At 47.3% G+C, this 23,808-nt stretch overlaps 2 protein-coding genes across 5 annotated transcripts in view; one reads left to right on the top strand and one right to left on the bottom strand.

Moving 5' to 3' along the window:
- Positions 1–353, bottom strand: part of LOC138300155 (zinc finger protein 25-like) — a 110,191-nt gene extending 109,838 nt beyond the window's left edge. The window contains exon 1 of the mRNA XM_069239113.1: positions 42–353. Within this exon, the coding sequence (XP_069095214.1) occupies positions 42–83 (42 nt within the window). The 5' untranslated portion in view covers positions 84–353. The remainder of the gene's footprint in view (positions 1–41) is intronic.
- A 506-nt stretch (positions 354–859) lies between these two features.
- The window catches only part of LOC138300154 (zinc finger protein 282-like), a 184,682-nt gene continuing 161,733 nt past the window's right edge, over positions 860–23,808 (top strand). For 3 of the 4 annotated variants that reach the window (XR_011204883.1, XM_069239111.1, XM_069239112.1), the window contains exon 1: positions 869–1,035. Coding sequence is in view for 3 of the 4 variants with exons in the window: in XM_069239111.1 (XP_069095212.1) it covers positions 979–1,035 (57 nt within the window). In the remaining variant the exon portion in view is untranslated. Of the gene's footprint in view, positions 1,036–23,808 lie in introns of all 4 variants that reach the window. The other variant, XM_069239110.1, reaches the window with a different exon arrangement.

Here is a 23,808-nt window from a genome sequence, read left to right as displayed (position 1 = left end):
AATTCCGGCGACTTCATATACCACGCTACAGTGACACTCACTTGATCTGACCTTCGACGGGAAAACTCTTTTCTGGTTTTCATCGTTGTTTTCAGTGTTGAATGTGTAAGTGCTTCTGGGGATCAAGTGATATATAGCGCAGAGCAGCAAAGCTCTACAGCACAGAATGTAAAAATATCCCGGTCACACAGAGTTACATCTAACGAGCCTTAGAGCAAATAATTTCTTGCTGCTGCCAGACTCAGATCTTTGTTGAAAATAAGGTCTAGCTCAACGGGAGTCACTCATTCTTTTCGGAAAGATGCTGTTTACAGCAAACCATATCGCTCATTCTCAGAGGAGAGACACGGGTCTCTACAGCATGCTCGGTCTCACATCTCAAACCTCCGCGCATGCGTCAAATTAGAGACACATCTTATGTGCTGCACCTTTATGGGGATAGTTTCTCTGTCTTCTCTACTGTTGCTATTCCAGCTCGGCATCGTACATTCAACATACAATATGGGTTGAAATTAGTAAAATGCTCAAAGCAAGCTCCAAGATAAAAACTAAAAGCAAGGTCTTTGACTCCTAGAACGACGCATTTTATTGGACGAACAAACAAAATAGTGAGACTCTATCAAGCATAAGACGTCTTATCAGACATGTAATAACCTCGAGCCCTGGCCTGCACTGTCCCTCAGCTTTCGCTAAATAAATTATGTAATACCTTACTGCGTTTGGCAAAAGCAACAGGAGTGCGTTGTAAAGAAATGATATTAATATCGGTCTCTCTGCGCTAGTTTCTGGTACCTGCTCTGGAGCCCCACTACACGCACTGCCCACGCGCAAGTCTCACCGATCAGTGTCTCTGCTTCTGAAAGCGCGTAGTGTAGTGACGGGAGAGGGGGCCTTTAGTGAGAGTTGAAATATTTACCTCCAAACACTCCGTTTCGGCGAGTTAACTGAAACCAAACTTAATTCGGATTACTTTAAAAGATGAGCGTAAAGAAATCTTTAGAACGTCACGAAACGTCAAGGCTGGATGCAGACGAGGTAAGTAGGCATGTTGTGTGCTGGTGTGGTTAAGAACTAGGTTCCTGTATTTGCTGCGGCACCTTGCCTAAACTCCCATTCCGGTATGTTTCATGGAATCCGTGTGTAGCCTAGAATTTAGAAAAGTATGTGAGAACGAAACTGCCGTGGCAGCCTTTGTATATGCCCACAGCCAGTCCCTTACAAACCACACTCAATCAGCGTGGGAACAGACTACAAGTAATCTTTATCCCTTTATTTAGCTCCTCAGCCAAGCCCTGCCCTCGAGGTGTGTGAGACTCAGGAGGACAAGTTGTCCACATCGAGTTTCCCAGTACATCCCTTCTCACCCTGTTGGTAATTAACTATACTAACAAACGCTATCAGCCCTGTTATCAGCAGACTGGACAATGGGAACACCCTGTGTGCGGGGTTAGCCAACCAGCTCACTAGAATCCTGCGGGCCATCCAAAACAGAACAGCCAGACCAGTCCTCAACCACCCATTTCGAACCCACATCACACCACACCGCAGGGAATTCCACTGGCTCCTGACACACAAGTGTGCACACTAACTGTTCACCAACACCTACAAAGCACTCCACAAGGCAGGCCCTGCCTACCTGAACAGCCACATTCACTTCTACCAACCTTCCAAACACATCTGTACTGACAGTCTATCATTAGCGCAGAAAAGCAGAGCAAAGGGCCATACCTTATCATACCTGGCGCCCAAAGCCTGGAAAGACCTCTCACAACACATCAGAGCCTCCTTCTCTCTTCTTAATTTTTGCAAGAAGCAAAAGGCCTGCTTTTCAAGTAAGTCCAAAGAGAACAGATGATGAGACAGAATGCTGAACAATGCAAACATTCACCCCCAGTCACAAAGATCTGGGTTTAATCCATCATTTTTTTTGCCCACCACACCACTCCAGTGTGGACTCACCCATAAGCAAATCAGTCTTGACCCTGCTCCCCATGGGAACATTACAGCCTGAACTGCAAGCCAGGTCCTCCCTGGACTTGAAGCAAGCATAATGGACAGGTTTCAGGGTATCACCTCTCATCAGCCAGGCTAGCTTTAATCCAGTGGCGTAGTGGGCATGGGACCCACATCTGCGCATTCAAGTAAGCCCTCCAAAGCTGCCATCACAAGGCTGCTTCAAAGCACTGGTATACCCTCACAGGTGATTAGCTCACTATAAAAACACCAATTACACAACATCACAAATGGTCCTACATTCTCTGATTTGGCATGGGGGTTTGGCCTTACTGCATCCACTGTTTCCTTCTTGATCTCTGCAAGTTTCTTAATGTTCATGTGAGCCTGGCAGATTCTATTTCTTCTGCTCTGATAAATCATGAAACTGTGCCGAACCAATATGGCATTAAGTGTCACCCCTGATTCTTTTACGATGAGCCATCTTAACACTGATGAGCACCAGATCTGTATGATTTGGGTGCAAACTTCTTTCACAGGATCATCTTTCATTCAGTCACTAGGTAGCTTCCTCCGTCTTACAGGAAAACAGTCCATTGACTTACCTTTTCCTTGTTTTGCCTGTCTCAATTTAATCTCTCAAAATCAGGATTCAGTTGGGGATCAAAGTGTCTGTTCAGGGCTGTCACAGCAGCCTCATGGTTCACACCAGTGTTTGGAAGATTTTAAAACATTTTTAGATCTCTTCCCCACCGAAATGAAGGAGTATGGACCATTTCACCATGTCACTTGTCTTCCTGATTGCTCTGAAACGGGTTGTTTAGTGTCCCCAGCCAAGATGTCCATCTGGTTGCTGCTGCGGTAAGGTCAGTCATTTCACTAATGGGGCAGGATGGCAGTTAGGGCCGCATGCTTTGAAGGTGCGTCTTGAGGTTGAATTAGGGGTTTTGATTCTCAATGGATCATTGCCACCACTGAGTTGCTGGTCATCATCCATGCTTTCTCTGTTTGTGGGTCGTAACTGGTCATGTGACTTCCACTGGCTCTGACACTAGCTTAGTATATCTTCTTTTATTTTCTTTATGTGCCCCTTTCACCGAGTCAGGGTTGCAAACTTGGGGGATGCAAGTTCACTTCTGTGCTCTCTTTAACGTTCTATTTATTTGTGCTGATGTGGCCTTCACCTACGCGTACACGCTAAACCAAGCAGGTGCGTAACAGGAGTCCACCACTAGGAAGCATCTAGAGTATGTAACCTCCACACTCAACCCCTGGCTTCCAAACTGGTGCTTCTTGGGCAGCAAAGCAGGGGTCGAAGTGAGCCGGATCTGAGGGGCACGACAAGCTCATACTTTTTAAGTTTAAAAAAAAAACAATTCCCCTACTTTTGGTGAAAAGAGAACCGTCCCTGGACAGTTAATTCCAAGAGTTGAAATGCTTCAGCTGAAATGTAAGGAGAGAGTTTCCTGACTGTGAAGCCGAGAAAGGGGCAGACAGGTAATCAAGCCTTCCTTCCAGGATGCATGGTGCCTGAAAGAAATGTAAATGTGCAGGGGGATGAGCCAAGATGGCCACCTGAATGGACGCGCCACACCGCAGCTCAGACCGATCCCCAATGTAGACCCCCCCTGGTGTCCCAACACAGCCGCGATACCACCCATGGAGGGAGAGGCTAGCTACCCCCTCCAGCCTGCACAGGCCTGGCAGAAGACGCTCTGATACTGGGGTGGCAGAGGCGAATGAGAAGTCCTGGGGAGGCACTGCCGGCCCGGGAGGAGGAGCACAAGACAGGAGGGTCGTGCCGGGGATAGCAGGAGCTATGGCACTGTGGCGCTGAAGAAGGTGCAACAGGGGCTGTGGTGCGCCCCTGGCACTGCGCAAATGCGCCTGGATCTAGTGCTGACTGGGCGCCTGCTACACCACATCTAGCAGAGGAGCCGGAGGTTGGTGAGCCCTCCACTCAAGATTGGGGCAGAGTGGAAGAGCCCAGCTGCATAGGCCTATGAGAGGTGAGCCCGCTGGGGATGCTGGGCAGGGAAGGCCAAATACCACCACAGGACTAGAGGAGGAAGACTGTCACCACACCTCCCCTCCTCCCATAGAGGGGACCCTCGGAACCCTAGAGGTTGAGGCCTTGGTGCGTGGGGCCTACCGTTGCTGCAAGGCCTGAAGGATTGCATTGTACAACGCACTGGCGTATACCAACGCCAGCCTGAGAAACTGAGTGAGCTGTGGGGTGAGCACTGGGGAAACAAAGACATCTTCGTGGCCCTGAAGACAGAGGTGTGCACCACAAAATAAGTGAGGACTACGTGAGTCAAGGACAGTTTAATGCTATATAATAAATGGACAGCTGTGAACGCTAAAGATATCCCTAGCATTAGGGGGCGACCCCCGATTTAGGGATTGATTGGACTGGGCATGCTGGGATGGAATCAGGTACCCACTGATTGAGACACAGCTGAGTGAGGAGCCATCTATCTGAAGACCCGGTCACAGAGCGTGTGATACTTTGAAGGGGGGCATGCTCGCACATCTGGGCAACTTCCAGAACACGAGAATGGCATGGGACACAAATGCTCCCCAAGGGGGGTTAAGGGTACGGCCCCCAAACCACACCACAATATTGAATACAGCCTCGCCAGGATGGCCCAAAGTGTGCCCCAAGGATCCTCACTCAGCCTGACGCTCTTCAACATCTACATGGCCCCACTCACCAAGATCACCAGACAACACGCGCTAAACATAGTCTCCTACGCTGACGAAACCGAACTGATCCTCTCCCTGTCCGAGGACTCTGCGCAAGCAAAGAGGAATTTTCACAACGGGATGAGAGCAGTCGCCGCCTGGATAGAGGCCAGCTGCTTCAAGCTCAATTCAGACAAGACAGAGATCCTTGTGATCGACTCCACCCCTTCTGCCTGGAACGACTCTTGGTGGCCCACCGCACTGGGTAACGCCCCCACCCCCACGGACCATATGCTCAACTTGGGCATCATCCTTGACTCCACTCTATCGATGACCCGTCAAGTTAATGCTGTTTCTTCTTCAAGCTTCCACACCCTCTGTTTCCTCCGGAAGATCTTTAAATTAATTCCCCCCAACACGAGGAAGACAGTCACCCACACACTCATCACCAGCAAACTGGATTATGGCAACACAGTATATGTCGGTATTACCAAGAAGCTTCAATCAAGACTACGCCGAGTCCAAAATGCAGCAGCCAGACTCATCCTGGACATCCGCCGAAACAGCCGAATCTCCTCCCATCTCAGAGACCTACACTGGCTCCCAGTCAACAAGCGCATCACATACAAATTCAAGGCACTGCACAACATAGGACCAGCATACCTCAACCACCGCCTCACCTTCTACGTACCCTCAGATGTCTCTGCTCCTCCCAGCTCGCCCTTTCAGCCGTCCCCAAGATCCGGAAAAGTACAGCAGGAGGAAGATCCTTCTCCTGCCTAGCAGCCCGGACATGGAACACACTTCCCCTCAAGCTCAGGCAGACTGCATCGCTTGCTGCAGAGTTGCAGGATCGGACCTATGTTTCCCCAATGCTGCAAAGGAGCTTTCAATCCTGCGTGTTGCACAATCAGTCTTATAGGGAAGATATCAGAGAGGCAATATGAAAGTACTTTCATCTTAACCCTAGCACTGTACAGTCAGCAGGTTTACTATTGGAGGCCTTTAAGGTGACTATTAGGGGGAAATGTATGGCTGCGACGTTTGGAGCCCGAAGGTCGCTGCGTGACAGTTATACGATTGAAAAAACAGATAGCGGACATAGATAGACAGGCCCCACAATGACGAGGTTTGGGAAACACAACATAACCTATGTGCTGAACTGGATGAGACGTGCAACTCATTAGAGAAGCATGATTATCGCACATACACACAAACACAACATGAACAAGGTAACACTGCCAGTCGGTTGTTGGCATGGCTGGTCATGACTCACTGGATGAAGGTGGGTCATAGAATTTCAGATGTCTGGCCGATAGAGAGGGGGACCCAACAGGGGTGCCCTTTCTCTCCCCTGATATTTGCTATGGTCATAGAACCTCTATTGCAGATCATACGTCAAAGACATGTGGATATTGGTATCTTAATGAGGAGCAAGAGGGAAATGGTTTCTCTATATGCTGATGAGATCTTGCTGACCCTGAGGGACCCAGCTACTAGTTGGACAGTCCTCAATAACACCATAAGGGAAGTGGGAATTTGCTCACGCTTTACAGTGAATACATATAAATTGGTGTTATATCCTATGTAATAGGGCCCAGGGGAGTGTGAGTCACACCTGTTAAATACCTAGGGATATATTTGAGCTCAGATATGACGGAAATGTATGAGGTGAATGTGGGCGGGCTGCTGGTCAATCTTGAGCGAAACATATGCGGATGGCTATGATTCCCATGTCCTTAACGAGCATATAACCATAAGTAAAATTATAATGCTACCCAGACTTTTATATATACTACAGCACATGCCAATGTGTGTCCCGAGGTGTTTCTGTAAACTAGACAAACTCCTCAGATTACTTTACTGGGGGAATGGTCGGGCCAGGATGAGCTTAGATGTCTTAAAATTGCCATGGGAACAACTGGGGGGATGCAGGGTCCATAGTTTCAAGCCTACTACTGGCCTCCCACATGCAAAATGTAGTACCCTGGTTTTGGGTGGGTGTCACTGATCTGGTGGGTGACATTCTAAAGCATCTGGTCCTTTAGATGGAACTACTGGCATTGCCCCTGACCCCTAGGAAAAAAAAGGTTACACTGACATTACCAGTCAGGACTCTCTTGGAGATTTGGGACCGGGTAACCAAAAGGAAGGGCAACCTATATATCTATATGCAGGATCATATTCCATGGGTACGGGTGTCAGCCCCCATATACCGTCATTTTGGCATGTCCGAGGAGAGGGGAATGCAGCATTAACTATAGCTGAGTTATATGAGGATGGCTGAACTATGCAGACCTCTTCACTACTTGGGGAGTAGGAGGCGGCAGCTTCCTGGCATATGCTGGCAGAGCAGCGGCTATACGAAAAGCTTGGGAGGTGATCCTTGCAGAGCCGGAGACACAAATAGTTAACTGAACGCTCCCAGAGTTAGGGAACAGTGGTAAACTTATCACACAACTTTATGGACTGCTTCTGCCTAATACTGTCCCCTTAATGGAAAAGTTGAGGGCCCAGTGGGAGGACAATCTAGGGTCAGAGCTAGGGGAGTGTGAGTGGCTGACGGTGAGGGGCAATTGCTGGAAGTCATGCAAAATGCCCATTTAAGGCTTATACATTATAAATGCGTACATAGGGACTATGTTGCACCGTAATGGGTGTACATACTTAACCCTACCAGACTGGAGCAGTGCCCTAGATGCAAGACTGTGCAGGGGACATACTTGCATATGTGGTGGACTTGCCCCGGGGTGGGCACCTTCTGGAGGGAGGTGGTTGATAACTGAAAGATCTGATGAAACTCGTGATCCAGCCAACAGTGCAGCTGTGCCTAATGGGGCTTGTACTGCGACCCAGGCAAGCCAAGCGCATGGTGAAAGTATTAGAGCTAAAGGCTGGCTGTAGCCATGACATGTGTTGCTCTGAGGTGGATGATAAACAAGATACCCACCAAAAAACACTAGATGTTGGAATTTGCTAAATGGACACTGGCGGAGTGTGGGGTCCAGCATAAATTAATCTATAGTGGGATATTGTGCGTCAACTGATGGGTTGACTGGGGAACGGCAAGGAAGGAATTCACACACCTGTGTATTGGGCTGAAAAATGTGGATGTATTGTCCGAGCGCCACTGCGTGCACTATAATATATGTACAGCAAGTAATTGCTACCATTTGCTCCTGTTTGCGGTGGAAGGAGGGACTTGAGATTAATTACTATTATGTATTTACTTGTTCTTGAAAACAATAAAAGAAATATGAAAAAAAAAGAAATGTAAATCTGCAGAACTGGTTAATCTGCACATGTAAACAGTGCCTGGAACCTGGTTTTGGTTTTAATTGATGGAGCACCCGAATGACAGATTCATTTTTTTGGAGTGGTATTGCAAGGGAGTTACCAGCTGAGCTGTGAAGTGTGTTTTAATGGACAGTAATAAAAAATTGCACTACGTACAGTTTGGGTATCGCTAATATCTGTATTTGTAAGTACTTTTTCTTAAACCCTTTTGCACATTTTGTAGCAGCCTACCTTATACTGTGTGTAATGCAAGTTTAAAATAATTACTTACATATTCATAATGCTTTCTATCACAGACTGGAACATCGTAGCCCTAAGCATACAGAAGTCACTATTCTCCACTGCAATAACCAGGATTCAATTCTGTGTCTCTCTAGTTACAGACACAAATCCCTACAGTGCATTAAATATTAGAGGTTTCAAATGTGCAATAGTGTATTCCCCAATGATCAAGTTAACCTTATTTTTCATTTAAGCTGTGCCTTATTTTATATGTAGTTACTTGAAGGCGAAAGACCGAAAAAAGTTACAGAATATTTTGTTTTTTTAGCCATGCCTTGGACTCTGCCCCACACTTACTCACCTCACTCGCTTTGCACACAGTATCTCAGTTCCTATACTTTTTTTAATGCACTTCGACCACTGCAGCAAAGACTGAAGCTTCTCTCTTTCCAGTGCTTTAGATCAAAGGGTAATTGCATCTTTGTTTGTTTGTTGACACTATGTAAGAGATATAACCCCACCCCAGTTAGACTTGTGTCTCTGCTTCGCATAATGACCTGGTTGCTGCTGTCTCTGGAATACCCATCTCTCTTCCTCCTTTCTCATACATCAAAAGGATGTTTGTCAGTGACCTGAACTTAAAGGAGTTTAATTTATGTCGCTCAGCACAAAAGGAGTACTGCTGCTGCACTTAAGAAGTGTAATGTTGGGCTCTATGCACACATTAGGCTCATAGCTGCCATTAGGAGCACCGTTTTATGGCATGTGTTATGCTGCATGATCACTTAAGCACATGCTCAGTGTTCCATTTTCCTGTTTGTCTAAGTCCAATTAGGTGTAATATGGCGAGACAGAGCCCACTAACTCAGCAAATGCAGTGAACAACCTGCTGTGAATTGGTGTTGCAGTGTCATATTTAAATATCAAAGGTATGCACATAGTAAGTGTTTGTACCGTTCCAACACTAAACGTTCTGCTATTGTGGATTACAAGAATATGGCAAAAGTATGATAATACAATCCATCATGATGATCATGATATGTTGGCCACCTAGCACGTCACCAATATCCACGCATATATGATGCCAGCGAGCTGCAGACCTGGCATTGCGAAAAATGATTTTGATTGTGCCAATATTAAGACCTAGCCTCAGGTCACAACTGCAAACAGTGGGTGAATGAGGAAATCTGTCCAAGTAACCAAAGATGTTCTGTCAGTATGTGTCACAGTGGTTGACAAGCAGCACAAAATTTCTAATTTCTGTGACGGATTTGGGGACAGTGGTGTTCCATATATCAAACACATTGGCAGGTTCCAAATACATGTCATCATAGAAGATGTTTCTAAAGAAGTCTGTGTCACACCAGGATCTGACATTTGTCCTTATTGAATGTGAACCTGCACCATACAAACATTGCAACAGTGGTGACAATCTTTTTTGGTATTCTTGCATGTCTACTGCTGACATTGAGCATGCCTTGCAGCTCAACTAGCAGTTCTTCAGTGTTGTTTTGGAACTCCTCAGCAGTAAGATAACACGCCAAAACGTAGTAATTTGTAAGGGTGCAGGCCCACAATATAGGTGGAAGAAACATAACTGGTCTACAATTAGGGTCTAGTTCAAGTTGTTGATAGCCTTTCATGTGATTGAGGTTGCAGACAGCCGTTGGCCCCTTTCAGGTCAGCTAAGATCTCATCAACTGTAGGTGATATGTGCCACTCCTGACTAAAGGCCTTCTTTGGGAGGTGCATGTCCATCCGTATTCAGATTTTAATCAGGCTCTAAGTTAGTTCGCCATCATGCTTATCTCTGGAATATATTCTGCTGTATTGTATCATTTGTTAATCTCTTACTACCTGTTAGATCTGGCATTCTTAGGGTCGTTTTACCCCAGACTTTTTGCCTTTCCCTCCTGTTTTTGTTACTGTATCTTTTTATTGGCCTTAGGACTCTGAGCACTTTACCACTGCTACCCAGTGCTAATGTGCATGTCCTCCACCCCTCAAACATGGTAACATTGGTATACTCACACTTGGCATATTTAATTTACCTGTAAGTCCCTTGTATAGTGGTAAATCATACCCCCAGGGCCTGTAAATTAAATGCTGCTACTGGGCCTGCAGCACTGATTGTGCCACCTGCCTTATGTAGCCCTGTAAACCAGTCTCAGGCCTGCCACTGGAGAGCCTACGTACGCAGTAGCGCTCGTCTTGGCATTTAAATCCCCTTTCCAAGTCTTGCACTCCTCTTTTCCTTACATCTAAGTCACCCTTAAAGAAGATCCTAGGGAGCTCATGGGGCAGGTTGCCATGTAAGTAGAATGGCAGGACACGTACCTCTCCATTTCCAAGTCCTAGGTAATGAAAAAATGTGTTTTCGTTTTCGCCTACACGACATGCCCTTGCGTGCTGTGCTAGGGAAATCTTTAATGTTAAAAAAAAAAATCATAAAAGGGCTTAGAATCCGCCCAATACTTTACCTGAATTTACCATTGGTCCAATCCATTGTCTCTTGATTTTACTTGTTCCTCCCTGGCCAGAACGTCATGCACGCCTCATCTGCATTCACTTTCTGCTCTTCCAGCTCTGCTTTTGCAGTCACATGGAACTTCGACAAAATACTCTTTCCGGTCACTCACATTGGCTGCTGAGTGTCCTTCCAGTAAGTACTCGCTCGCCAGGTACTATTTTTTTTCACAGTTCCTAACAGCCACTACACCACTCAGTGCCCAGCCAGTACGGCGACCGTGTGTGCTGTCTCATCGTGTTTACTGATTGCAATGTCCTACCCTGCCTTGCCGCTTCCCAATCCTTGTGTTGGAGGACCGGAGAGGCATTATTTTCACCGCGTATGCCATGGTATGGGAAGCGGTTCATGTCAAAATTACAGCTCCCCATATTGGACACCTCCTGAAATGCATAGCATGCTGCAAAATGAATATGACACACACCAGAACGAATGTACTGTGTGTCAAAATAGTTATGATACCTTGCAGAGTGAATCTTAATTGAACCAAAACAAATATGAAACCTGGCAGAATGAATATGCTACTTAGTGATTAATATGAATAACACACACACCAAATTGAATACGAAATATACTGAAATATATATAAATCATACTGAAATTAATATGGCCCTCACTGTAAACAATAAAGCAATCACTGAAACAAATACAATATTCACCAAAAAGAATGGGGCATTTCTTGAAATGATTGACTTATGCCAAGAGAAATATGACATACATTGAAATTAATAGGGCAGATTGAAAATAATATAACGTATTGAAACAAATATATTATATTCTGAAAAGAAAACAATGCAAATTGAAACTAGTACAATGTACATTGAAATAAACATTAAACATGTTGCAATGAATTTGAATTGTGTTGAAATAATTATTATCGAGATGGCAATGAATATGAGACACACAGAAATGAATAGGAGATGATTGAAAATGAATATGGCTTGTGTTGAAATTAATGCAACCCCATTGAATTGAAGTTGGCATGTCTTCAAATGAGTATGACCACAGCTGAAATTCACATGAGATTTGTTCAATGAATATGGCACGCCTTGAAATTATATGACACATATTCAAACTAATATGATACATATTCAAATTAATATGATATATGTTAAAATTGATAAGTTGCATCTTAAAATTAGTATGACAAGTGTTCATCCATTGAAATAAACTTAACATTGATTGAAAAGAATATAACACATGTTAAAATGAATATGACCTACGTTGAAATGAATATGACCTTCATTCACCTGATGAAATTAATATGGCCCATATCAAAAGTTATATGACATTCTGTAACATGAATATCACACTTTTTGAAATGAAAATGAAACTGTGAGATAAATGTAACAAGCTTTGAAATGAATTAGGCAAATATTGAAATGAACACAAGCCATGTTTAAATGAATATGACTGCTGTTTAAATGAATATGGCTTGCTCTGAACTTATGTGGATTTGCTTTAAAATTAATATTACATATTGAAATTAATGTTACATATTCTCAAAGGGTCGCATTACAAGTTTGGCGGTTTGTGCTCCACCATCTGCTTGGCAGTCAGACCACAGTATTACGATGCTGGCAGTCCCATAGGGAAAGGCTGCTGCAGTCCCGCCAGCACCACCAGGCAGCACAGACCACCATGGTGGCGAGGCAGGCCAAAAAGGCCGACGGAGCTGGTGTTTCAGATGGAAACATTATGATGTTGCCTACCGCCAGCGTGACTTTGGCAGTCCAACCAACACATCTCAGCAGGTGGAAACGGAAAGCATAAAGGAAGCAACTCACCTGCAGGGAGTGTTACATGACCTGTGCCGCCATGGAGCCCATCACACACACGTCCTGCCGCAGGTGCTGCTCATCGATGGACCCACACAGCACCCACATTGCAACACAATGGAAGGTCAATGGGATGCACAATAGGTTGTGAAACGAATATCCAAAGCTCACAATACAAACAATACCTGCATAATAGTGATAGCGACATCCAGAGCATTCATGGACACATTTTACTTTGCACATGCCCCTAAAACAGCATTTGCATAGGAACTGACCCTTCATGTATCTCAGGGACAAACAATATTTGAGCCAAGTGATATGCCTGGCTGCCAAATGTGTAAGTGCAAGTCAAGAAAGCACATACAACGGCAACAGCATGGTCCAGACATCTAGATGATGTAGCTGTAAGGTACACACATCAAAGTGGACACATGGTCAGTCGAATCCAAAGGAAGCTACCACAATTTAACACCCTCCATGTGTGGATAAACAAAACTCTAGCTCCCGCACATGAAACAAAATCTATATCAGGTGACAAATCTACACCATACATGCTGACATAGGCCAACACAAGATGAAATACCCTAGCAAGCATAACACAATGCAATGACACCCCAATTGGATCAACACCCACATATCCATACAATGAACATCTACCCTTATCTTGGGTGACCAACACCTCCCACAAAGTCAGATATTAAAAAACAACAGCAAATGTAGTGGATGTGTTTGTGGGTGTTGTGGTGGTGTCTGGGGATATGGTGACTGAGGTGTGTGGGGTTGTGGGTTGTGAGTTGTTGTAGGAGGCTGACCTGGCTTGTAGTGGGTACCTTGGTTACTTACACCTTATACCAGGTCCAGTTATCCCTTATTAGTGAAATGTAGTAGTGTTCTAGCAGCGTAGGCCGATAGAGGTAGCTGTAGCAGAGCAGCTTAGGCTGAACTAGGACACATGCAAAGCTCCTGCAATACCACTTATAGTTACACAGTACTTATACACAATAAAAGACAATACTCAGTGTTACCAAAAATAAAGGTACTTTATTTCAGTGACACAAGACCAAAATTATCTTAGAGGCAATACTCCTTCTGGAGGTAAGTATTATACACAATATATACACTAGGCACCAAAACCAGGTAAGTAAATAGTCACAGGATAGTGCAAACAATATAAAATACCATAGAATGCAATAGGAAGAAATAGGCCTTAGGGCAACACAAACCATATACTAAGAAAGTGGAATGCAAATCACGAATTCCCCCCTAGGCAAGTGTAGTGTGTAGAGGGGCACTGGGAGTGTAAGAAAACCACAAAGGTTGGTAAAATACCCCAGAGCCCAGGAAAGTAGGAGTAAAGTACTGCAGGTTTCCTTAGGACACACTAAAAGTCGTGAATAGAGTTATTGCAAGAACCAAGCAAGACTGCAAGCAACAAATGATGGATTCCTGGACCTGAAGACCTGTAAAGAGAGGAGACCAAGTCCAGAAGTCAAAGAAGATTCCAGGAAGGACAGGAGCCCCTGCCAACCTAGAAGATGGTGCAAAAGAGGATTCTCCGGTCTGCAGAAGAGCACCAAAGAAGATGGCTGTGGGTTCCTGCATGATGCAAAGTATGTCCCACATGGAGATGTTGGATGCAGGCGAGTTGTAGCGCTGGATTAGTCAAACAAGCCTTGGTTCAAGCAATGTCGCGGATTGTGTCAAAATGGCGCTGCCTGGACCCAGGAGGGACCTGGGGGCCTCAACTCAGACTGAGGAGGCAGAGGGGGCTCCCAACACTGGAGGGAACCCACAGATGACCAGGCAGCACCCACAGAGGTCCCAGGACACGGTGACAAAGAAGGTGCAAGTTCCGGTTGCTGCAGCACTACAAAAGAAGGTCCCACGCCACCGCAGAACAACTCAGCGAGTTGAGCGTCACAGGATAGAGTGCTGGGGACCTGGGCCAGGCTGTGCATGAACGATTCTTGCACATAGTGCACAGAGGCCTCAGGAGGTGAAGATGACATGGTGCACAGGGGTACTGTCGCAAACGGGAAAGGCAAGCTCTTACCTCCTCCAAATTTGGACAGCTGGACCTTAGGACAGTCTGTGTCAAAGGGGTCCACCACCTGTGTTCCAAGGAGCGCGCACGTCATCAGGAGAGGAGTCCCAGAGAACCTGTTGTTGTCTTAGAAGGTGCCTGCTGGAGCAGGGAAGTGACTCTGTCATTCCACAGGAGATTTCTTTGGTCCTTCCGGTGCAGAGTGAAGATAGGGAGTCCCAGAGTGTGCACACCATGGAAACTGTTGAAGTTGCTGGCTGGAGCTGAAGTTGTAGAGTCGAGTAGCCTTTCTGGATACTTTGTTGCAGTTACAGCGGTTCCTGGAGCAGTATGCGGTTGATCCAAGGTCAGAGGATGAAGCAGGAATTGCAGAGGATTCCTGGTGGAAACTTGCAAATCAAATCTGAAGAGGAACCCACAGGAGAGACCTTAAGTAGCCCTGGGATAGGCTACCTACCCAGGTATGCACCTGTCAGGAGGGGTCTCTGACGGCACCTGTTGGCACTGGCCACTCAGAGATTTCCAGAGTGTCCCCACACCATGGAAAACAAGATGGCTAATGCAAGGGACACAATGCAGGAGCTCTGGGCACCACCCCTGGAGTGGTGGTTGACAGGGGAGTGGTCACTCCCCTTCCCATTGTCCAGTTTTGCGCCAGAGCAGGGACAGGGGGTCCCTGAACTGGTGTAGACTGCCTTATGCAAGGAGGGCACCATCTGTGCCCTGTAAAGCATTTCCAGAGGCTCTGGAAGGCTACCCCTCCCAATCCTGTAACACCTATTTCCAAAGGAAGAGGGCGTAACACCCTCCTCCCAAAGGAACTGCTCTGTTCTGCCTTCCTGGGACTGGGCTTCTCAGACCCCAGGAGGGCAGAATTCTGTCTGTGAGGTGGCAGCAGGTCTAGCTGCAGTGCAAGCCTCAGAGAGCTGGTTTGGCAGTACTGGGGGTCCATGGTGGAGCCCACAGGATGCATGGGATTGGCTCCCCAATACCAGATTTGGAATGGGGGGACAATTCCATGATCCTAGACACCTTACATGGCCATATTCAGAGTTACCATTGTGAAGCCACATATAGGTATTGACCTATATGTAGTGTACATGTGTAATGGTGGCCCCGCACTCACGAAGTCTGGGTATTTGGCCCTGGACTGTGAGGGGGCACCTTTGCTAGTGCAAGGGTGACCTCACACTTAGTAACTTTGCACCTAGCCTTCAGTAAATGAAGGTTAGAAGTATAGGTGACTTATAAGTTACTTAAGTGCAGTGAAAATGGCTGTGAAATAGTGTGTGCACTATTTCATTCAGGCTTCAGTGGCAGTCCTGTGTAATGGTTTGTCTGAGCTCCTTATGGGTGGCAAAAGAAATGCTGCTGCTCATAAGGATCTCCTGGAACCCCAATGCCCTGGGGACCAAGGTACCATATACTAGGGACTTATAAGGAGGGGTCCAGTGTGCCAATTGGAATTGGCGTATAAAGTCACTAAACTATAGTGAATAATTTGGAAGCAGAGAGAGCAAAAGCACTGAAGTTCTGGTTAGCAGAACTTCAGTGACACAGTTAAGCACTACTGACAACACACACAGTAGGCCACAAACTATGGGCACTGGGGTCCTGGCTAGCAGGATCCCAGTGAGACAGTAAAAACACACTGACATACACTCACAGACAAGCCAAAAGTAGGGGTAACCATGCTACAAAGAGGCTACTTTCTCACAGGTGTTGTCTGGGTGTATGGTGGGTGTGATGGATGTGTCACTGGGTGTTGTGGTGGTGTCTGTGGGAATGGTGGATGAGGTGTGTGGGTCAGTGGGAGTGTCTCTTGAAATGGTGTCTGATGTGGTGTCTGTGGGTGAATGTTGAGTGCCTGCATGCCGGCGTGTCGCTATGTGCTGCTTGCGTGTGTTGGGGTTGGTGCATGCGGATGTGTCTGTGTGCTTAAGACAAGTAGGAGAATAGGGAATTTGGATAGGGAAGAGAGAGGATGTGGGAGGGAGGATTGGAGATAGATTGCTGTCATCATTGTGGAGGCCAGAGCCTGAAAAGATTTCTGTAGGCCAGACACCAGCTCCGTCATCGCACCCCAACTACGGAAGATCATCAACAGCTCTTTCAAATCTGCCACCTTCCCGGAGAGCTGGAAACACGCCGAGATCAACACCCTCCTCAAAAAATCCAAGGCGGACCGAAAAGACCTCAAGAACTTCTGGCCTTTCGCCCTGCTTCCCTTCCTGGCAAAATTCATAGAGAAGGATGTCAACACACAACTAACCCGGTTCCTCGAGGAAAACTGCACCCTGGACCCTTCCCAATCCGGATTCCGCAGCAACCACAGTACCGAAATCGCCCTCATCGCCGCCACCGACGACATCAGAACCATACTGGACAAAGGCAAAACCGCGGCCCTCATCCTCCTGGACTTCTCGGCCGTGTTCGACACCATCTGCCACCACACCCTACGCTCACGCCTCAGCAATGCAGGAATCCGCGACAGAGCCCTGGACTGGGTCACCTCCTTTCTCACCGGCAGAACCCAGACAGTCCACCTCCCCCCATTCCAATCGGAGGCCACCAGAATCATCTGTGCCGTACCCCAGGGTTCGTCCCTCAGCCCGACCCTCTTCAACATCTACATGGCCCTGCTTGCTAACATCCCCAATCCCACAACCTCAACATCACCTCATACGTCGACGACACCCAGCTGATCCTATCCCTCACCAAGGACTCCGCCAAGACTAACCTCCAGGAAGGAATGACGGCCATCGACGAATGGATGCCTCAAACTCAATTCCGACAAGACGGAAGTCCTCATCTTCGGATCCACCCCCTCCGCATGGGATGACTCCTTTTGTCCTGCCACTCTCGGAGCCGCTCTGACTCCCACCGACAACGCACACAACCCAGCATTCATCTTGGACTCCCCATTATCCATGACCCAACAAGTCAACGCCATCTCCTCCTCCTGCATCAACACCCTCTGCATGCTCCGAAAGATCTACAAATGGATAACCACTGAAACACAGAAGAACAGCCACCCAAGCCCTCGTAAGCAGAAAACTGGACTACGGCAATGCCCTCTACGCAGGAACCACGGCCAAACTCCAGAAGAGGCTGCACTGCATCCAGAACGCCTCTGCACGCCTCTTCTTGGACATCCCCCACCACTACCACATCACATACCACCTGAAAAACCTGCACTGGCTCCCAGTCAAAAAAAGAATCACCTTCAAACTCCTCACCCACGCTCACAAAGCACTGCACAACACCGGACCAGAATACCTCAACAGACGGCTCTCCTTCTACACCCCGACCCGGCATCTCCGCTCTGCTCTACTGACCTTGTTCTCGCAAGCGTCCCACGCGTCCGCAGAACTGCAACCAGCGGTAGATCATTCTCGCACCTCGCCACCAAAATGTGGAACACTCTTCCAACCCACCTGCGCCAGACCAAAGACCTACTTACCTTCAGGAAACTTCTAAAGACCTGCCTGTTTGAGCAGTAGGAACACTCCCCCTTTCTCCCCCCCTCCTCAGCGCCTTGAGACCCTCATGGGTGAGTAGTGCGCTTTACAAATTCCTGATTCATTGATTGATTGACATGTCACTATGAATGTCTTCCAGGAAAGCATTTGTCTGAAGTTGGCTTACCAACCCTTGGAGGGTATTCACAATTGCAGTCTGCTCCACAGAGGGCTATTGACCTCCTGAAACTCCTCAGGAGGTCAATAGCCTTATCACTCAGGGCAGCAGGAGAACAGGGGCCGGCACTGAGGTACCTAGGGCAAAGGAGACGCCCACCCTCTTAAGTGAGTGGGCATGGCCAATTGGGTGGGGAGCAAAGAGGAAAGGTGGTGCTAGTACTGGGGGTGGCGGACAAGGATGGTACAGGAACAGGTCCTGATGGGTCCCCCACCACTAGGGAGTGGCTACTGGAGGTAGAATCTAAAGACGACAAGGTTGATCCTGTGTCCTCGGTGGCACTCCCCTCACCTTCCGGGCCACTGGGTCCCTCCGTGTTGGTGGTGTCATGACTGGATGTACCGTGGCCAGTTGCTTCCCCACTTGGTTTCGCCCTGTCTCCTTCACTTGTCTGGGATGATGCTCCAAATACAAAGGGGAAAAGGGTCTCCACATGTTCCTGATCACACCTGAACAAAAGCTGTGATTTACAAACAGTACCATGACGTCAAGTAGGACCCAGCAACAAACTACTTCAAGATGACTCCTACATGAATCATACATATGCATGTATGTCATATGAACTGTCAACAGTTGCCCACAGAAAAATCAGGTCTCAGATCTTCAATTGCATGGGTGAAGTTGTGCAATCATAATAACCATTGAACAAGTAGAAGACCATATCACCTTCAATGCTTTTCCTCATGGAGCATACCTGTTACCTGTTGTCATACAATAGAAGGCCAACGCCAAGTTCATTCCAACAGATCCCACACAAGGTCATGAAGACATCTATTTGTCACATACTCAATAACACAACAATAAGTAATGATGCTCCAAATCCTGCCACGTTGCTGACAGCAGTACAGTATCCTGAAGAAGGTGACATGGAAATACTCACGTCACACTGGAAACATGTCAACAATGCACACTTCACCATGTGTAAATTGTCCTAATTGAGTCATGGAGGTAGTACTAATGTTGCTCAGATATACTACATATTTGGCAAGGAAATGTCCACTCTAGTCAAAATGTGCAAATTGGCTGGGAGATATGTTGCTGAAATACATAACACAATGACACAGCTAGCCCCCGGAAAATCACCACTACTATATGGCACCCCTTACAATGACAAACTCTGATTGCATCAGTAGAAGCCATTAGTTCTTTGTATATTGGAGAGGCCCAGGGATTTACAAGAACTTGTAGAAGGCCCTGGACATGTTACCCAATGGGAAGCTACATCACTGTCTCCATTTTGGTCCTGCAAACCCAGATGTCTGTGGATACATGGTTCTACCCAACCACATGTGATTCCAACAAAACTGCAAGTCACTCCATGATGTGTGCCAACAGTAAGGCAACAAATCTTTCCCATTTAACATGTGCAGTGCACTTTGCCACTTGATGCCACATCAATGGCATGGAAATGGACATTGTGGCCCTCATTTCAACCTTGGCGAAGTTGAAACCGCCGTGCGGGCGCCAATGCGGCCGCACTCCTGCAGGGTCTATTTTGAGATCCCCCGGCCCAGCGGGGATCTCAGCCGCAACACGGGAGCCGGCGGTGTTGAGGCTGTGCAACGGGTGCAGTTGCACCCGTCGCGCTTTAGCAGACAGTGAAAAGCTCCATGGGGCGTGGCAGGGGGCCCCTGCACTGCCCATGCCAGTGGCATGGGCAGTGCAGGGGCCCCGCGACTTCCCTTTCTGCCAGGCTTTTCATGGCGGTTTATACCGCAATGAAAAGGCTGGCGGGAGGGGAACTCGTAATCCCCTGGGCAGCGCTGCAAGCCGGGACCAAAGTGGCGGGAAACCAGCAGTGCGACCGCAGTGCTTCCGCCGCGGTCGTAATCCCCAAGTTTGTACCGCCAGCCTGTTGGCGGTACAAACTCCAAAACAGCCCTGGCGGTCTTTGTGTAAAAACTCTAGTCCTACATGTCATATCTCTCATTGCTACTGAAGTTGTACATGCCAAATGACATGCAATGACGGGTGAAAGTATGTGTGAGCCAACAATCAATGGTGACACAATCCTGTCTGTGGCACCACATAAAATGTAGCCCCATTGCATATGTCCAATTCCAAAGACAGGTTGGCATGCAACTATATGTGAGGGAATACAGAAATCTTCCTGTGAACACAGGTAGACGAAGCATGAAACAGCAGTGTACACATTTTGTTAAAAGAGAATGGGACAAATGCTAACATGTCAGCACAAGGAATTTTGGCAACAGTGAAACAAGGACATAAATCATGTCAGTGGACTTTCACCACTTACCAAGGGAAAGTTTTGATCTGTAGCTGCACCCAAAGAACAATGTTTGCTCTGTCACATGTGTGATGCCACCTTCACATGTCAGACAGTAGTGAGGCACCAGCACTAATCACACACTGAAAACAAGTGGCCTCTTGGGAGCAGATGCCAATTTACTCACTTAACCAGACACATGGCTGAGGACAATGATCCATCACTTCTTTTTCTTTGGACTGTAACACTGAGAAGTAGTGGTCTGTTGCATAGAATTTAGACCCACTACAACAACAAACCATCCTTGATTGATCACTGTACAAAGCAATGTGTTTTCCTCTGAGAGCAATTGTTTTGTGGATTGTACTCAGTTGTGATCTGAGTCCCTGGGCTACTAGGCAAGGCACATCAATATGCACCAAATTATATATTTACACAAACAGTTACTCATCTTGTGTGTCACACATGGTCCATCCCCAGTCATCAGGAGGAGATGTCAGAACCTAACACATTAACTTGGCTGTGTAACAGGCAGTAATATGTCCTGTACTCATTGTGGCTGCTGTGCTCCCTGCACATGCCCATCAAGGTCAAGGTATGCTACTGCCAGAATGCGGGCCCTTAGGGGGGTCATGCTTCGAGGTGTGCCCGCCCACATTGGGAGGAAAGCCCTATTTGAATCTCTGAGATCTTCTGGCCCAGCACCTCAGGTCCTTCCACCTCTTGCAACAGTGGGCACTTTGCCGGCTATGGAACCCCACGATCTGCACCTCCTGGGCGATGGCTCTCCAAATCTCGTTCTTTTGATGGGTGTTTACCTATATAGATGCAGGAGACAAATCAAGCGATTACAAACACAAGTGTTTGCTCAAATGGTTGTGTCACACATGTCAGAAACACCAAGCATAAAATGGGCAATTTGTCAACATACCACAAGTGTGAAGCACATGCCAATAAGTACAGAGACATGACTACACACTTTTGGATTCATTTGCAGACTAACCCACTACCCTGCTCAAGGCCTACAATGACTAAGCAAACCTAATGACATCGGGTATTCGATGCTCCAGCAACATGTACTGTGATGTGAGCAACAATGAAACACCACACAGCAATGTGGTTTCTGAAGGGTAAACTCGTTAGGCCTACTAGACAAACACATTTACACTCTGCAACACTGACTCAATGCATACAGTCCCTACAGGCAACTATCATAGTACAGACATCACCCTTACACTTGAGTGACAATGAAAGGGCTGGCATGGTGGGCACGGAAAGTATCTTCCCTGTGCATCTGTGGACATGTGGCCTAGCAAATGCAGACTAATGTCACTTCAGAGTAGGTTTCGGTGGTATGTACCTGTACCACAAAACACTCCTTTAAACATATGTTTCTAACCTACAAAGAGAACAATTCAGCGAGTTGAGCGTCACAGGATGGAGTGCTGGGGACCTGGGCCAGTCTGTGCACGAAGGAATTCTGCAAATAGTGCACAGAGGCCTCAGGAGGCGAAGAAGACGCAGTACACAGGGGTATCGTCACTCTCAGGGAAGGCAAGGTCCTACCTCCTCCAAATTGCGTCAGCAGGACCTCAGGATAGCCTATGTCGATGGGGTCCACCCTCTGTGTCCTTAGGAGCACGCTTGTCGCTGTGAGAGGAGTCCAAGGGTACTGGTCGTCGTCTTGGAAGGTGCCTGCGTGGGCAGGGGAGTGACTCTGTCATCCCTCAGGAGATTTCTTCGGTACTTCTGGTGCAGGATGAAGACAGGAAGTCCCCACAGTGTGCACACCCTGGAAACTGTTGCAGTTGCTGGCTGGAGCTGAAGTTACAGAAGAAAAGTATCCCTTGTGGATACTGTGTTGCTGTTACAGTGGTTCCGGGAGCAGGCTACAGTTGATCCGAGGTCAGAGAGTGAAGTAGTAGTTGCATAGGATTGCTGAAGAAAACTTGCAAGCAGAATCTGAAGAGAACCCACAGGAGAGATCATACATAGCCCTGAGAGGGGGATTGGCTACCTCATCAGGTAAGGACCCATCAGGAGGGGTCTCTGACGTCACCTGCTGGCACTGGATATTCAGAGCCCTTCAGAGTGTCCTCACACCTTGCAAAGCAAGATGGCTGAAGTCTGGGACACACTGGAGGAGCTCTGGGCACCACCCCTGGGGTGGTGATGGACAGGGGAGTGTTCACTCCCCTTTCCTTTGTTCAGTTTCGCGCCAGAGCAGGGGACTAGGGGTCCCTGATCCGGTGTAAACTGGTTTATGCAAGGAGGGCACCATCTGTGCCCTTCAAAGCATTTTCAGAGGCTGGGGGAGGCTACCCCTCCCCAGCCTGTAACACCTATTTCCAAAGGGAGAGGTTGTAACACCATGCTCTCAGAGGAAATGCTTTGTTCTGCCTTCCTGGGACTGAGCTGCTCAGACCCCAGGAGGGCAGAAGCCTGCCTGTGAGGTGGCAGCAGTTGTAGCTGCAGAGCAAGCCTCAGAGAGCTGGTTTGGCAGTACTGGGGGTCCATGCTGGAACCCCCAGGATGGATGGAATTGGCTCCCCAATACCAGATTTCCTAATTGCGAGTTGCAGTGCAATGCCAGATTGCTTTGTGACCGCGAACGCGGTCGCAAAGCAATCGCAGTTTGCACCCATCTGAAATGGGTGGTAACCCATTCGCAAAAGGGAAGGGAACTGCAAAAAAAAATTCAGAGCAGGCAGTGGTCCTATGGACCACTGCCTGCTCTGAAAAAAGGAAACAAAAACGTTTCATTTTTTAGTTTTGTAATGCATCTCATTTTCCTTTAAGGAAAACGGGCTGCATTAAAAAAAAAAAAAAAAAAACTGCTTTACTTAAAAGCAGTCACAGACATGGTGGTCTGCTGTCTCCAGCAGTCCACCATCCCTGTGAGTGCCGCGAGTCTCAAGGGGGTCGCAAATTGCGACCCACCTCATTAATATTAATGAGGTGGGCCTTTGCGACCCCCTTGCGAGTCGCAGATGGTGTCAGGGACACCATCCTACATTCCGATTTGCGACTCGCAAATTGCAAGTCGCAAATTGGAATATACCTACATCTGCCCCTTGGTACTTTCCTACAGCAGTATTTCATTATCATGTAAACATGTAAAATACCCCAGTATATGTCCTACCTTTCAAATACACTACACCCTGCCCATGGGGCTGCCTTGGGCCGACCTTAGGGGTACCTTACATGTAGTAAAAGGGAAGGTTTGGGCCTGGAAAGTGGGTGCACTTGCCAGGTTGAAATGGCAGTTTAAAACTGCACACACAGACACTGCAGTAGCAGGTCTGAAACATGTTTACAGGGCTACTCATGTGGGTGGCACAATCAGTGCTGCAGGCCCAATAGTAGCACTTGA

This window comes from Pleurodeles waltl, chromosome 6, assembly GCF_031143425.1.
Source record: "Pleurodeles waltl isolate 20211129_DDA chromosome 6, aPleWal1.hap1.20221129, whole genome shotgun sequence".
Lineage (NCBI taxonomy): Eukaryota > Metazoa > Chordata > Amphibia > Caudata > Salamandridae > Pleurodeles > Pleurodeles waltl.
Note: the sequence above shows the minus strand (reverse complement) of the source record. Positions and strands in the feature narration are given on the sequence as shown.